The sequence below is a fragment of the Bos taurus genome, chromosome 3 (assembly GCF_002263795.3).
Source record: "Bos taurus isolate L1 Dominette 01449 registration number 42190680 breed Hereford chromosome 3, ARS-UCD2.0, whole genome shotgun sequence".
Lineage (NCBI taxonomy): Eukaryota > Metazoa > Chordata > Mammalia > Artiodactyla > Bovidae > Bos > Bos taurus.
Window position 1 is genome coordinate 51,631,962 of NC_037330.1, and position 13,763 is coordinate 51,645,724.

The 13,763-nt window shown below is 41.2% G+C and overlaps 1 protein-coding gene across 5 annotated transcripts in view; it reads left to right on the top strand.

The window, feature by feature from the left end:
* TGFBR3 (transforming growth factor beta receptor 3) overlaps positions 1–13,763 on the top strand; it is a 209,277-nt gene that overhangs the window by 130,065 nt on the left and 65,449 nt on the right. For all 5 annotated transcript variants that reach the window (XM_005204336.5, XM_024990080.2, XM_005204335.5 and 2 more), the window contains one exon: positions 1,238–1,375. In XM_005204336.5, coding sequence (XP_005204393.1) covers positions 1,238–1,375 — 138 coding nt within the window. The remainder of the gene's footprint in view (positions 1–1,237; positions 1,376–13,763) is intronic.

A 13,763-nucleotide genomic window follows, 5' to 3' on the forward strand; every position in this document is an offset into this window, starting at 1 on the left:
CTGGTGGGCTACAGTCCACGGGGTTACAAAGAGACACAACTAAAGTGACTTAACACGCATGCACGCACCCATGCTAAGTCGTTTTAGCCGCGTCTGACTCTTTGAGATCCTATGGACTATAGCCCACCAGGCTTCTCTGTCCATGGGATTCTCCAGGCAAGAATACTGGAGTCAGTTGCCTTGCCCTCCTCTAGGGGATCTCCCTGACCCAGGGCTTGAACCTGCATCTCTTACGTCTCCTGCATTGGCAGGCGGGTTCTTTACCACTAGCACCACCTCAATTTATTTAAATACAAGTAATTCTTGGGTCTTGCCTCGCCCCTCTGGACAGAAAGCCAGTGGAGACATACTTATATGAAAGTGTCTGTTCAGTATTTATCCATCCTTTTCTTTTCCATGTTCGTGTTGACTGACCTTGACTGATGTGCTCTGGGAGGGTGTTGTTGAACCCTCTGTGTCCACATCTCCTCACAGGTGCTTTTGGGTGATGCTAATGATGACAGTGTAACCCTACAGTAGTCCTTGATCTGCTATCAAAACTGGCCACAGTTTTCCTATCCAAACTCGTGGTTTTCTTCTCTGTTTTTTCTTTTTTGGGATTGGAACTGTATACAGTCAATTTTTATTCTGTGTGTTCTCTATGCCTCATTTCTTTGGAAAACCCCTTCGAGCTAATAGCTGGGATGATGAAAGCATTGGCAGCTCCCTTTGGCAGCCCCTCTCCCTTAGCTTTCGGCGCTTTTCTTTGGCAGAACTCACTTGACTTTATAGAGAGAGATTGGAACTTACCTGGAAGAGAACAAAGTCATTTCTTTGACGATTCAGAGGAATAACCTGCCCCCAGGTGATTCTATTCTCCACTTTTAAATTTAGTCATTTGATTTGAAGGATAAGGCAGCCCTGAGGGAAGGTAACTTTTATTTTGCCTTTGCCAACTCTGGAAAAATAAAAAAAAGTGTTTTGTTTACTTGTATTCTGCTTTTACTGGGAGCTGGTTCATGTTTTGGTTGAGATTAGTATGGATTGAACCACATGATACAGCTGTTTTTTGTAGTTAAAAAAGGTCAAATATTGGCAGAATCATCTAGTTCAACCTAATATATCTTATCTATAGCATCTGAACTAGCTCTTAGCTTGTTTCTGTTAGTGGTGAGCTGTGAAACAATATGCCATGTGCTGTGCTGAGTGGTTTTAATGGAAAGCTAGTACTAAGACTTCTCTTTCTGTTTCTTCCTAGGTCACTCTGCACCTGAATCCCATCTCCTCAGTCCACATTCACCACAAGCCTGTCGTGTTCCTGCTCAATTCCCCACAGCCCCTGGTTTGGCATCTGAAGACAGAGAGACTGGCAGCTGGGGTCTCCAGACTTTTCTTGGTAAGTGCTTAAAACCCTCCCAGTGTGATCCTTGAGCATAAGGGTATAATGACCCTAAAATTTTCAAGGCTTTTAAAAAGGCTTATTTCATTGAAATGTTAATAATAGCAGAGTCCACAGTGTATTAAAGTTGGATTTTGCTCTTAGTGGTATTTGGGTGGCATTGATAAGCATTCACAGAAAACACTCACATGTCCTCTTCTATGCATGAAGAGTCTGGTCATACTTGCATGTTTGAGCAGGATCTGTAGTCATACTCTGTGTGGCCTGAGCTTTGGTCTCAGTCTTCCCCTTCTTCCTCCCCATAGTACCAGGAGATTGTAAATATTGTAAGTAGCCATTAGATGTGTGGTCTCTGACCACAAAATAAATACGTACAGACCCATTTTATTCATATATAATACGGGCCTAACTATAGGAGGCTGATAGTGCTTTTGAGTATGAAGGGAGCCAGTTTAGTGTAAGTGCTTGTAGGATCTGTTTGTTGAGAAAGTGACACAGTGAGCTCCAAAATGAAAACATTTGTATTTTATAAAAAAGCTGGAACCCAGCTCTTGTGGAAGGATCCAAATATTACCTACTATTTGTAAATCATGTCCTTTTGAGTTTGCCAGAAACATCCAAGCTCTCTAGTTGTGGAGAAATTGACGGGTTGTTTGGATAGAATTTTTGGGGTATGATATCATGTCTGATGATGAGCAACACTGCACAGTGATAACTCACATTGTCTATTGCTGGGGATACATGCTAATGTCCTCAACTGCAGAGCCTCAGACTCCCAAACCTCTCTTGCCTACAAGCAATCAAAACGAGAAGAGTCCACAGTTAATGGTATTCATCTTGCACAATGAATACATTTTGCCTAATTAATGATTCTTAATTCAGATCTGTAGTTTCTTATCACTTGTATAGGAAGTGTACTTTTAAAAACTCAGAGGTACCCACTGAATAAAATAAGACTCCATAGACAATACAATTAAAAAGTAGATAATTAAATGAGTTAAAAAGGAGGAAGGGAAAGCTTTTTATAGAAGAATACCAATGAATAGCTATAGAAGAAATGATGGAATTAGAAAATCATCAATTTGTGACTGTCATAGTAAAAGCTGATTAGGCAGGAGTCATCAATAGATGCTGAATCTAGCGGTGGTGGAGGGTATTTGAGGAACAGTATATTTACATAGTCTTAAATTAGTTATTATTCTAGCCCCAAATCCATATAACCTGAGTCTAATCATGAGCAAATGCTGAAGACAACTAAATTGGGTCACATTCTATAGAGTAACCGGCCTGTACTCTGCAAAAATGTTGGTCATCGAAGAAAGGTTTAAGAGCCATTCCAGATTGAAGGAGGCTAAAAAGACATCTGTGATCCCTGTGTAACGAGTGGTACCATCACTATGAGGAAGATTATGATGACAACGGGAGGAATGGAAATTGAGCCTATAGATTAAAGTATCAGTGTTACATTTCATGAATTTAATAATAGTACTTATTCAAGAGAATATCCTTCTTAGTAAACATAATACACTTAAGCATTAAGGGTTAAAGGGGCAAATAGTTCAGAGAAAAATTCATATATAGATAGAATATAAAGCAAATATGGCAGGATGTTGAAAACTGGCAAATCTAGTTAAAGATATACATGAGTTCTTTGTACTGTATTTGCAACTTTGTAAATGTGAACATTTTAAACCCCAAAGTACATTTACAAGATAGGAGTTATTAGTAAGTTAAATTATAGCCTTTTCTGAGAATTTAAACTCTCATTACTTCTAAATTTAAAAGGCCAAAAGTCAAAATTAGTCGTTACTGGGCTTCCCGGGTGGCTCAGCGGTAAAACGTCCACCTGCTAGTGCAAGAGACACAAGAGACGCAGGTTCAGGCCCTGGGTTGGAAAGATCCCCTGGAGCAGGAAATGGCAACCCACGCCAGTATTCTTGCCTGGAGAATTTCTTGGACAGAGAAGTCCATGGTGTCGCAAAGAATCAGACACAAATGAGCACACACACATGCATACACACCTTGTTGTTATCAGCACATTTATTTAGCACTTAGTATGTTCCAGATATTGCATAAGTGCTCTAATGTTTTCTCTTATTTAATTCTCACAAAACCCCATGATGATGGGGATATTTACAGATGCATTTCCAGATGAGGAATCAGATAAGATTTAGAGAGGTTAAGTAGTGACCCAAATCACTTGGCTAGTTACTGGCAGAGTTGAGATTCAAATCCAGAAAGGACTTAACTCTACAAGCACTTGTACTAAATTAGCTCCCTTCATACTCAAAAGCACTGTCAGTCTCCTATAGTTAAAGGCATTTGTGATAGTAAGATTAATAGTCATTATTATAAAATCTATACGCATTTTGCCCTTATTGTGCAGAGTTGTGCTGTCCAGTTCTGTAGGTACTAGCTGTGTATGTCTATTTAAATGAAGTAAAGTCAGAAATACAATTCCTTAAGCACCCTAACCATTTCAGGAGCTCAATTTCAGGAGCTACTACATTGGGCAGGTTATGAGCAAGGACTTCTGCCTACACTGGTTTGAATCTAAGCAGTAACAAGGGAAAAGTATTTAATTTCTCTAAGCTTGACTTTCCTCAGTTGTAATATGGGAGTGATAATAGTCACTACATCATGAGGTTGTTCTCTTGATTAAATGCGACTACATGTAAAATGTTTAGTGTGGGACCTGGCATGGATAATTTCATAAACATTACTACCATTTTTGTTGCTATTTATTATTAGTCATTAGTAAAGACCACTTGGGAAGGATGTTGAATTTACATTTCTAATTATGAAATGTCTAGCTTGGCCAGGGATACCTGGCGTGCTGCAGTCCTTGGGGTCGCAAAGAGTCGAAACAACTGAGTGGCTGAATAGCAACAACAACTAGCTTGGCTGGCCCCAGACTGAAAGGAGTTCCCATTTCTTTGGGCTGTAGGGCCAGATGAAAAGTGGGGGTCATATATATTGTAGTTGCACCCATCGCTTTCTGGATTCTTTCTTCAAACTGCCTCTCTGTGACTTTTAAGGGAAAGTATCTTACTCCTAGTTATTATTTATTTGCTTTAATTCTGTTTAACATCAGTAAGAACTGCTTTTTGGCCATCAGCTTATGACACGCTAACAATAAACCGCAGGAGATGGTTTTAGTAAACAATTGAACATCAGCCCTATCTGGAGTTTATCCCATGTAAGGAGATTGTAGAAAAGTGATGAAACTCAAATTACCAACACATGGGAGGCAGCATTGGGAGAAGTCAAGGATTCAAATTCTGGGGCACTTTAACTCTGCCTTGCTATCCAACAGGCTTTCTTTAGGGAAAATGGTTTTCTCTATCTGTGCATTTCCTCGTGACCTGGAAGAGATGGTGGAGCATCTGTTGTTCATTCCTGTTCTTAGATCATTAGACAACGAAAGGGTACAAGTTCTCTCACAAGCTGGGCAACTCTCCCTAACAGAGATGGTGCTGAAGGAAAGGAGGCAAGGCGAGCTCTTCTCTTGTTCTCTGTAACTTGAAATGAATGACTTGACAGCTACTGGGGCAGAGGGATCTGGATAGATAATTGCAGGTGTGTTTCCTTTATTCATTCATTGTAGTTAGAAGTAAGGGATAAGATAACTAAATTATTTTAAGTAAAGTGTTTCATCCAAACACTTCAGAAGGTCCCTGGAATCTTTGGAAACTGAGGCTTAGCCATCTCCTTCAGTCTCTTTTCCCAGGTTACCTGGAGAGCTCAAGGGAGCTGAGGAGAGAGGGTAGGTCCCATGATTCTCAGTCTAAGATGTGCATGTCCTTTGCTGATGGATTTGTATTACTGTCCTAAAGCTTTCTTTACTTTAGAGTTACAATACTTTAAAAGTTTTGTGTGTGTGTGTTTTGTCTGCATTGTGTGACGTGCAAGATCTTAGTTCCCTGATCAGGGATTGGGGCACCCTCAGCAGTGAAAGCATGGAGTCCTAACCACTGGACTGCTAGAGAATTCCCAACAGTTATTATTTTTAAGTAGGATTGTGCTGTGCTTAGCTGCTCAGTCGTGTCCGACTCTCTGTGACCCCATGGACTATAGCCTGCCAGGTAAGATTCTCCAAGCAAGAATACTGTAGTGGGTTGCCATGCCGTCCTCCAGGGGATCTTCCAACCCAGGGATCAAACCCCAGTCTCCCACATTGCAGGCAGTTTCTTTACCATCTGAGCCACCAGGGAAGCCCAAGAATACTGGAGTGGGTAGCTTATCCCTTCTCCAAGGGATCTTCCTGACCCAGGAATTGAACTGGGGTTTCCTGCATTGCAGGCAGATTCTTTTCCAGTTGAGCTTCAGGGGAAGCCCAGGATTGTGAGATAAGTTCAAGTAATATTTACTCATCTACAACCATGGTGACCTTTTAAGTTGTCAAGTCTGCATTATTATAACTGCCCAATTTACAAAAGGAAACTTTTCATAATTAGTTAGCAGGATCTTGTGTTACACAGACTGTCTCAGACACCTACGAGGGTGACTGAAAACATTATATTTTAATGCCATCTTAAAAAGGTATCTGTTTATCTGTTTTCTACTGTCAAATCTTTTCAGTCCTCCTCTTGATTCCACTGTGCAGGCAAGAGGGAGTGTGTCAGGTAGGGAGAAAATGGGATTGAGTTTCCTCTGCAACTGCAGTTCTTTTATCTGGTTGTTCTGGTTACCTCGGAAATGGGAGTGGATGAGAGTGATTATTTCAGGCTGAGTGTCAAGTAGTACATCTTTGAGTATGTCACTCTCTCTCTCTCTCTCTCACACACACACACACACACACACACACACACACACACGATCGAGTTGTCACAGCCTTATAGGTTTTCTTTTGCAAGGTGTAGGGATATCCCAGAGAAGATTGGGTCGGTTAGAGTTATCCTTAAGTGCAACCTGAATTAAAAATAATCCTACTTTCTCAACCTGTCACGTTGAAACTACAAGTACAAACTCTCTTAGAAGGATCATCTACACATTTTTATTTATGCAATTATTTCTGCATCAAAGACAAAATAGTGCAATAAATGTCTGAACTTTTAATCTAAGTTTGCTAAAAATGATTGAGCAGAGCCACAATACTGGATTATCTTTAAAAACATGCTATAATTTGAATAGGCATTTCTCCAAAGAAAAAACACAAATGGCCAATGAACATGTGAAAAGATTCTCAATATCATTAGTCATTAGGAAAATGCAAAGATGCATGATACAGGGTGCTCGGGGCTGGTGTGCTGGGGTGACCCAGAGGGATGGGATGGGGAGGGAGGTGGGAGGGGAGTTCAGGATGGGGAGCACATGTACACCCACGGCGGATTCAAGTCAATGTATGGCAAAACCAATACAATATTGTAAAGTAAAATAAATAAACAGAAAAAAAAAAGAAAACCAAGAAAAACAAAACCAAATAAATAAAACCACAATAAGAATCCACCTCACATTCACTAGAATGGCTTTAATAAAAATGGCAGATAATAACAAGTGGTGCTGAAGATTTAGGGGAATTGGAATTCCCATACATTGTTGGTGGGAAGGTAAAATAGTGCTTTGGAAGACAATTGGGCAAAATATATGTGCATGGAAAAACTTGTCCACAATTGTTCATAACAGCATAATTCGTAGTAATAAAAAAGTGAAAACAACCCAAATGTCCATCAGCTGGTGAGGGGTTAAAAAGTGGTATATCTATACCCTGAGATATTATTTGACCAAAGTAATGAAGTACTGATACATACAACAATATGGATGAACCTTGAAAACATAAATAAAAGAAGAGAAAGTGAAGTCGTTTAGTTGTGTCCAACTCTGCGACCCCATGGACTGTAGCCTACCAGGCCTCTCTGTTCATGGGATTTTCCAGGCAAGAGTACTGGAGTGGGGTGCCATTTACTTCTCCATAAAAGAAGTCAGACACAAAAATCTACAGTGCATGATTCCATTTATATGAAATGTCCAAAATGGGCAAATCCATAGAGATGGAAAGACAATCAGTAGTTGCCAGAGGCTAGTGGGAGAGGAGGATAGGAAATGGCTACTAACGGTATGAAGTTTCTTTGGGGTGAAAAATGTTCTGAAATTAGATAATGGTGATTATTACCACAGTTGTGAATATACTTAAAACACTGACTTATACAGTTTAAAAGGAGGAATATTATGATATCTCAATAAAATGAATTATAAGGGTAAATTGTATAATTTTGTTTATGTAATTTACATAATAGAATTACAATAAGGTTGAATTGCATCTTAATAAAGCTGTTAGAAAAAAAAAATTGCTACAGAATTCTTTTCAAAATGATGCTGTAAAATCATTTTACTTTATTCTGTGAGTTTTATTTAAAAAGAAAAATAAAAAACCTTGCTTTGTTTGTATTACAAACCTGAGCATTCTCTCCTGCAAGGTCTGTAGACTTAGAACTCTAGAACAAGCAGACGTTCTCAAATGCCTGGTTTCTAGTAACATGAAATGTCTAATCCAGGGGTCTTTGCAGCCTTTGTTTTGTTTTGTTTTTTATTTATTTATTTTTGGCTGCACTGGGTCTTCATTGCTGCACAGGCTTTCTCTAGTTGTGGCGAGTGGGGGCTCCTCTTTGTTGGGGTACTTGAGAGAGATAAGCAGCAACTTCTTCCAACCTCATTCACTCTTGGGATAACAGTGCTGTGATTTGTTTTTTCCAGCCATTTATCAGTAAAATCAGGAAAGAAATGCCTGTAAATATGTGTGTTTGAACGAAGGTGGTGAGTCAAAGGGGCCCCCTTAAAGGTAGAGTTTCCAGTACTTGGGGCATACTTAACACCAAAATATTATTCATTGTTTGTCTGAAATTCAGATTTAACTAAGTGTCCTGATTTTATCTGTCAGTTCTATCCAGAAGTAACTCAGATTTTTGTTTCTAGTTCACTCTCTGGCCTGGATGTCAGGAGGCCCAAATACTAATCTTTGCTTCCATCACTAATTAATTATACATCAAGCACTACACAAAATCACTTCACTACACAGGTCTCAGTTTCCTCACCTCTAAAGTTAGGAGGTGGTACTAGTCAATCTCTGAAGTTCCTCCCAGTTTTCAAACTCTCCAAGAATGATAGTACAACTGCTACATACTAATATTGCATCCCAGTTTAACTGGAAACAGAAAATGGTAATCTGAACATTGCCCCTTCAGCAAATCCAAGTAAATATCAGGGCAGGGCAATTGAAATAAATGAGAGAAACCAAATTCTATGCTCGGATTAAAAACAAATAAAAATTTAACCCTAATGAAAAATGTAAATTAATACCAGGACCATGCTTAATATTTAAAACCTAGTTTTGTGTTTCTGACGGGGGTCGGGGGTTGGGTAAAGAGGCTAAGGTTGCCAAAATTGGTTTATCCCTGTCACTTAAACTTGGTGGGGGGGGGGGGGGGTTGGGGAAGAGGTCCAAATATGTTGGGGCTCTGCCACCAAACCACAGGCAGTTCTCTGGTCTGCGCGGCAGTTTGGATGACTGACAAGGCTCAGTGAAAAACAAGTGCTATTTGTTTTCCTGTGCCCAGTATTTAACTGGAAATCAGAAGGCGAAATTTCCAATCGGTTGTTAAATAGCCCCAGATGTGTGCTTAGCGTTGCTCTAGGAAGGGACACGCACAGCCTGTAGCACAGCGCATGTCCAGAAATTCCTCTTCTGAATCCAAGTGATGTGTAACTGAGTCCTGAGCATCCAAAAATACCCTCTGAGTAGCTCAGACATTCAAGTTTGCTTGTGGAGGAGGGAACTTTTAAAAAATTTCTATATTCTCTACTGTGTTGCAGTTAAAAAACCTGGACATGATTTCTTTTTTCTTTTTGAATTTCCTCCTTTCTCTTGTTTGGCAGTTCTCCCCACCTTTAGAAAAACATGGTGTTAGCATACTTGGTGTGACGGTTTCTGTAGCTACTTGTTCATTCATCCAACACCCAGTTTTCAGTGCCTGCAGGACACTGGGAACTGTGCTAAGTGTGGAGGCTCCAGAGAGAAATGGGGTGGATTGCCTGCCCTCAAGTAAGATGGGAAAGATGGTTATGAGACTGGGAAGTACCACTGTCGGATCCTGAAAACTGGAGAATGTGCGAATCCTCTTGTTTCAAGTGCAATTAAGGCAGCCCCCTCTGTGAGGCTGACCCCAGAGTAGCGTGTGGTTGAGGGCTTAGGGGTGCCTACCTAAGCACCAGAAGTGCTTAAACCAGAAGTGTCACCCCTATATACTAGGGGTCCAGATATGCCATTTTGGATTTTCCAGTGAGGTCTTTCCCCAAATAAATTCTCTCTTAAAGGCAGATTAAATAGCTAAATGTTTCAAGATTGGTTCTTCCTTTTTCTTTTTTAAAAATATCTCTTGTGGAATGACTCACTGTGTCCTGTGGGATATTCCAAGTGGTTGTGTACCAGGCACTTTTGTTCCAGAGGCTGCTTATCTCCTGGTTTTGTGGCTTGTCCATAAGAGCCTTAATTATAAGGGGCTTGGTCCTTTCATGCACTGGAGTCGGTCAACTACCATATTTCCTAGGAGTGAGTTTCTCGCCCTTTTGCGGCGAGAGAGCTCTTCCTAAATGTCACGGAGGTAATTAAGAGCATTGGAAGGAGTCCAGTTTCAGCTAGTAATCTTGGTCCAGAAAGAGTTCTTGAAAGACTTCCTAGAATTTACCCTAACTCGTTGTATGAAAGCTGGTGAATGCTGCCAGTGAGTGGCCCCTTGGCCTTCTGAGGTTTGCCTGGGTGTACTCTTCCTGATCAAGACATCCTGTCCTGAAGCCTTCACGCAAACATAGACTTTTCCTGCCTCTGCTGGACTTGCTGTGCCATGTCTGCGTGGGAGAGGGCTGGTGTTTCTTTGTGTAAAATCCCATGGTGTCCTTTAAGGCTTTACTGTTTCAGGCTGATCTGGTAATGTGAGGAATCTGCCCTTCCTAAGCATTGGGCAATTGTATCAAATGTTACATCTCCAGTGCCCTTGGTGAATGCGGTAGGCAGCCTCCAGAGAGCTGTTTGGTAGAAAAAGCAAATATTTTGTTAAGGGAGATTGAAGAGTATTTTTTCCATGTCATGAGTTGGGGGAACTCTGTCTCCTGGGAAGTACTCGTGAGGCTGACTTGAAAGCTCATTGGCGTGCGTTGGTCCTGTCATGAACTGCAGACATTGAGGTCCTTGGTAAGCGTTCCCCACAGGGAGCTGATATTCACTGTTTCTCAAAAGGACCACAGGACACTCTGACTCCTTCTTAGGCAGAGTCGTTGGAGTTATTTGAGGCAGCCAAACGTAGGATAAATAGTTTTCCCCAAGACGTAGTTGCAAGAGGTTGTCCTGACTGTGTCTGACTGTACATAACAACAGTATTCTCAGATGCTGTGTGAAGCTTCTGAAATAGTGTTACCGGTGCTCTACCCATGGCTGGAAGTGAGCTATAGTGGCTGATACCTTAAAAGTAGCAAAGCCTTCTAAAAGGGATTGAAACACCCCCATTTTTTTTTAAGTCTTTATTGAATTTGTTACAATATTGTTTGGTGTTTTGGCCCAGAAGCATGTGGGATCTTAGCTCCTCAACCAGGGACAGAACCCACACAACCTACATTGGAAGGGGAAGTCTTAACTGCTAGACCACCAGGGAAGCCCCCGCTACTGGTGTTTTGAGCCCTTCTTTCTGTGATCTTTTCCCCTTTAGTTTGGCACCTTTGCCATTGTCCCTCAGTCATAGACAGTACAAGGAAGGTGACTCTCCTAAGGGGCATCATTCAGGTAACGACTTAAAAACTGCTTCTTGACCGCTTTTCCAGCAACGTTAAGTCCGTGGGTTCCTCCGCTTGTTCTCTCTCGATCAACCCCACCAGGATGCCCGGCTCTAATATCTGCATCTGTCCTTAGCCCTCTGGGGATCATTTCTTCACTGATGTTAAATGTGTTCAGTTCAGCCTTCCCAGCTTTGGCATAGGAGATCACCTTAGTCTTCTCCAGAGACTGTGAACTGTACACTGGAAAACTATGCAGCCTGCCTTTGGTTAGAAGCTAAGCTGAAGGAAGTTCAAGAGGGCTCCAGCCAGTGGTTTGGATTGAAGGCCCCACTCCATCCTGGCACCCAAGGACATGTCCCTTTAGAACCCCTTTCCCCAAAGTGTTCTGAGGTCTGTGGTTTCTGGGTCAGAATATGCAGCTCCATTCTCTTGGAGCTTGCATCAGCCCTTAACAGAAGCTGTATCAGTCAGGGCTTATCCAGAAAGGAAACCAGTAGGAGGTATATATGGGGAGAGATTTATTGTAAGAAACTGGCTTGCACCACTGTGGGCACAGGCAAAGCAAGGCAGACATCCACAGGGCCGGCAGTCAGGTAGGGTGGCTGGAACTCTCCAGCAGGAGTGGAGCTGCTGTCCACAGATGGAATTCCTTCTTCCTTAGGGAAGCCTCAGCTCTGCTGTTAAGGCCTTTCAACTGATTGAATCAGACCCACACAGATTAGCTAAAATAGTCCCTTACTTAGAGTCACCTGGTTATGGACTTTAATTACATCTACAGAATACCTTCACAGCACATCTAGATTATTGTTTGATTGAATAATTGGAGACTATAGCCAAGCCAAACTGACATATAAAAGTGAATGTCACAGAGGCTTTTGTATTTAACATTTTTACAGCCTGATGTTCTTGTCATCCTAGATCCACTAGAGTCTCTATTCAGTCATTTTCAGATCCTGTGGCACTTTTTATCACTGTCTTTTACCATAACAGATCTCTCTTCTTTCAGCCAAGCTGTTTTTTGCTTCCATATCAGTCGTCATTATTTTCCATCTGCCCCTTCCATTCTGTTTCTCCTCCACTGCTGCCAGTACGACTCCTCCAGCTTCTGGGAAATGGGAGAGAGAGACAGAGAGATGGACAGAGAGAGAAGGAAATAACCAGACAGGGAGACTGTGGAAGAGGCAGAGAAGGCGTGATCCCCAGCTCTGCCCCACTGCTTTCCTTTGTCACTCTTGTACAAACCTGGGTTTGTGTTGAGTAGTTTTTGGAGTTCTGCAGGTGCAGTTTGAGCATGCACTTGTCCCTTGCTAAATTTCTGTAAGCTGGGGCTTTACCTAACCTCTCAGTAGGAACTCTGACAACAGAGTTGTCAGATGTGAGGATTCAGAATCTATGAAATGTGCACTGAGTGACCTGTAATTGCTTTTATGATTTTCTCTCCCAGTGTTCTATTGATGCGAGCCCAGGGGGCTCCTATCTACCTTACTTTACTGATTTCTTGAGCTTAGTAGCTACTACTCCAGGGAGGTGGAGTAGAAAGAGCTCTAGAGTGAGAAGAGAGGTATTTGGTTTTTTGTCAACCCTGCTTTCTACCAACTTTGTGCCCCAGGCGTACTCTTTAACTTCTTTGAACCCTAGTTTCCTTGTTTCGAACTTAGATTGTCCAGTCTTGATAAAGAAAAACTCTGTAGAGGGAATTACAGGTGCCTGTTCGGAGTCAAGTGTTTGAAAAGTTCAGTTTGTTCCCTTGAACCTGCATTGGCAGATTGGATACACCTTAAAAGAAAAATAGAAGAAAGAATCCTTCTTAGTGAGGAATTTCCCAGAAGCACGTTTGGTGGGCCACAGAATATTATGGATCACGGCAAGGACTGGTAATGATGCCAGCATTTTGTTTACTTCCTGGAAAACACTCTAGATGATAAATACACTTTAAATTTTGGGTCACATTCCTTCTAACATCATGCTATATTGGAAGATGGGAAAGGGTAAATATAAGAGTCTTCAGAGATGATTTCATAAGGTCATCGAGGATCCCTGTGTGGCCTGGGGCTTTACTTTGGAAAACTCTATATTATAAAGCAGCTTGCACTTCATTAATTTGGTAACCTGTGGGGACTGAGTTCGTCTTTCAGAATCAGTGAGTTATTTTGCTTATCTTTGTATATGTGCGTATTCATATTTACTCTCATTTTTGTAACATTTCCATGGGAGATTAGAGTATTGCTTTTGTACTGGCTCATGTTCAAGTTTGTGCATGTTTCTATTCTGTGGGTAGCATCTCAGAGCTTTCCTCTTGGACATGTGTAAATATGTAGGGCATTAAGAACAGAGGGCACTTTCAATCCTTTAGTTCTTTATATTTCAACAGAAATAAAAATTAAAAGCAGAGGATGATCACCATGAATGTTTTGAGAAAAATTGTTGAATATGTTTTAAGTCATTTTGTTGGACAGAGTAATCTGGTTGTGGATACAAAATTAAAGCATCCAAAAATTTTTAAGTGGTCACATGGATTCATGTTTCTTGAGTGCACTGTTGGCAGAGATCACAATCACATGGCTCATGAATATTTAGCTTTGCAAATTATGCCTGTAGGTTCAGTGGACATGGAAGTTATTAT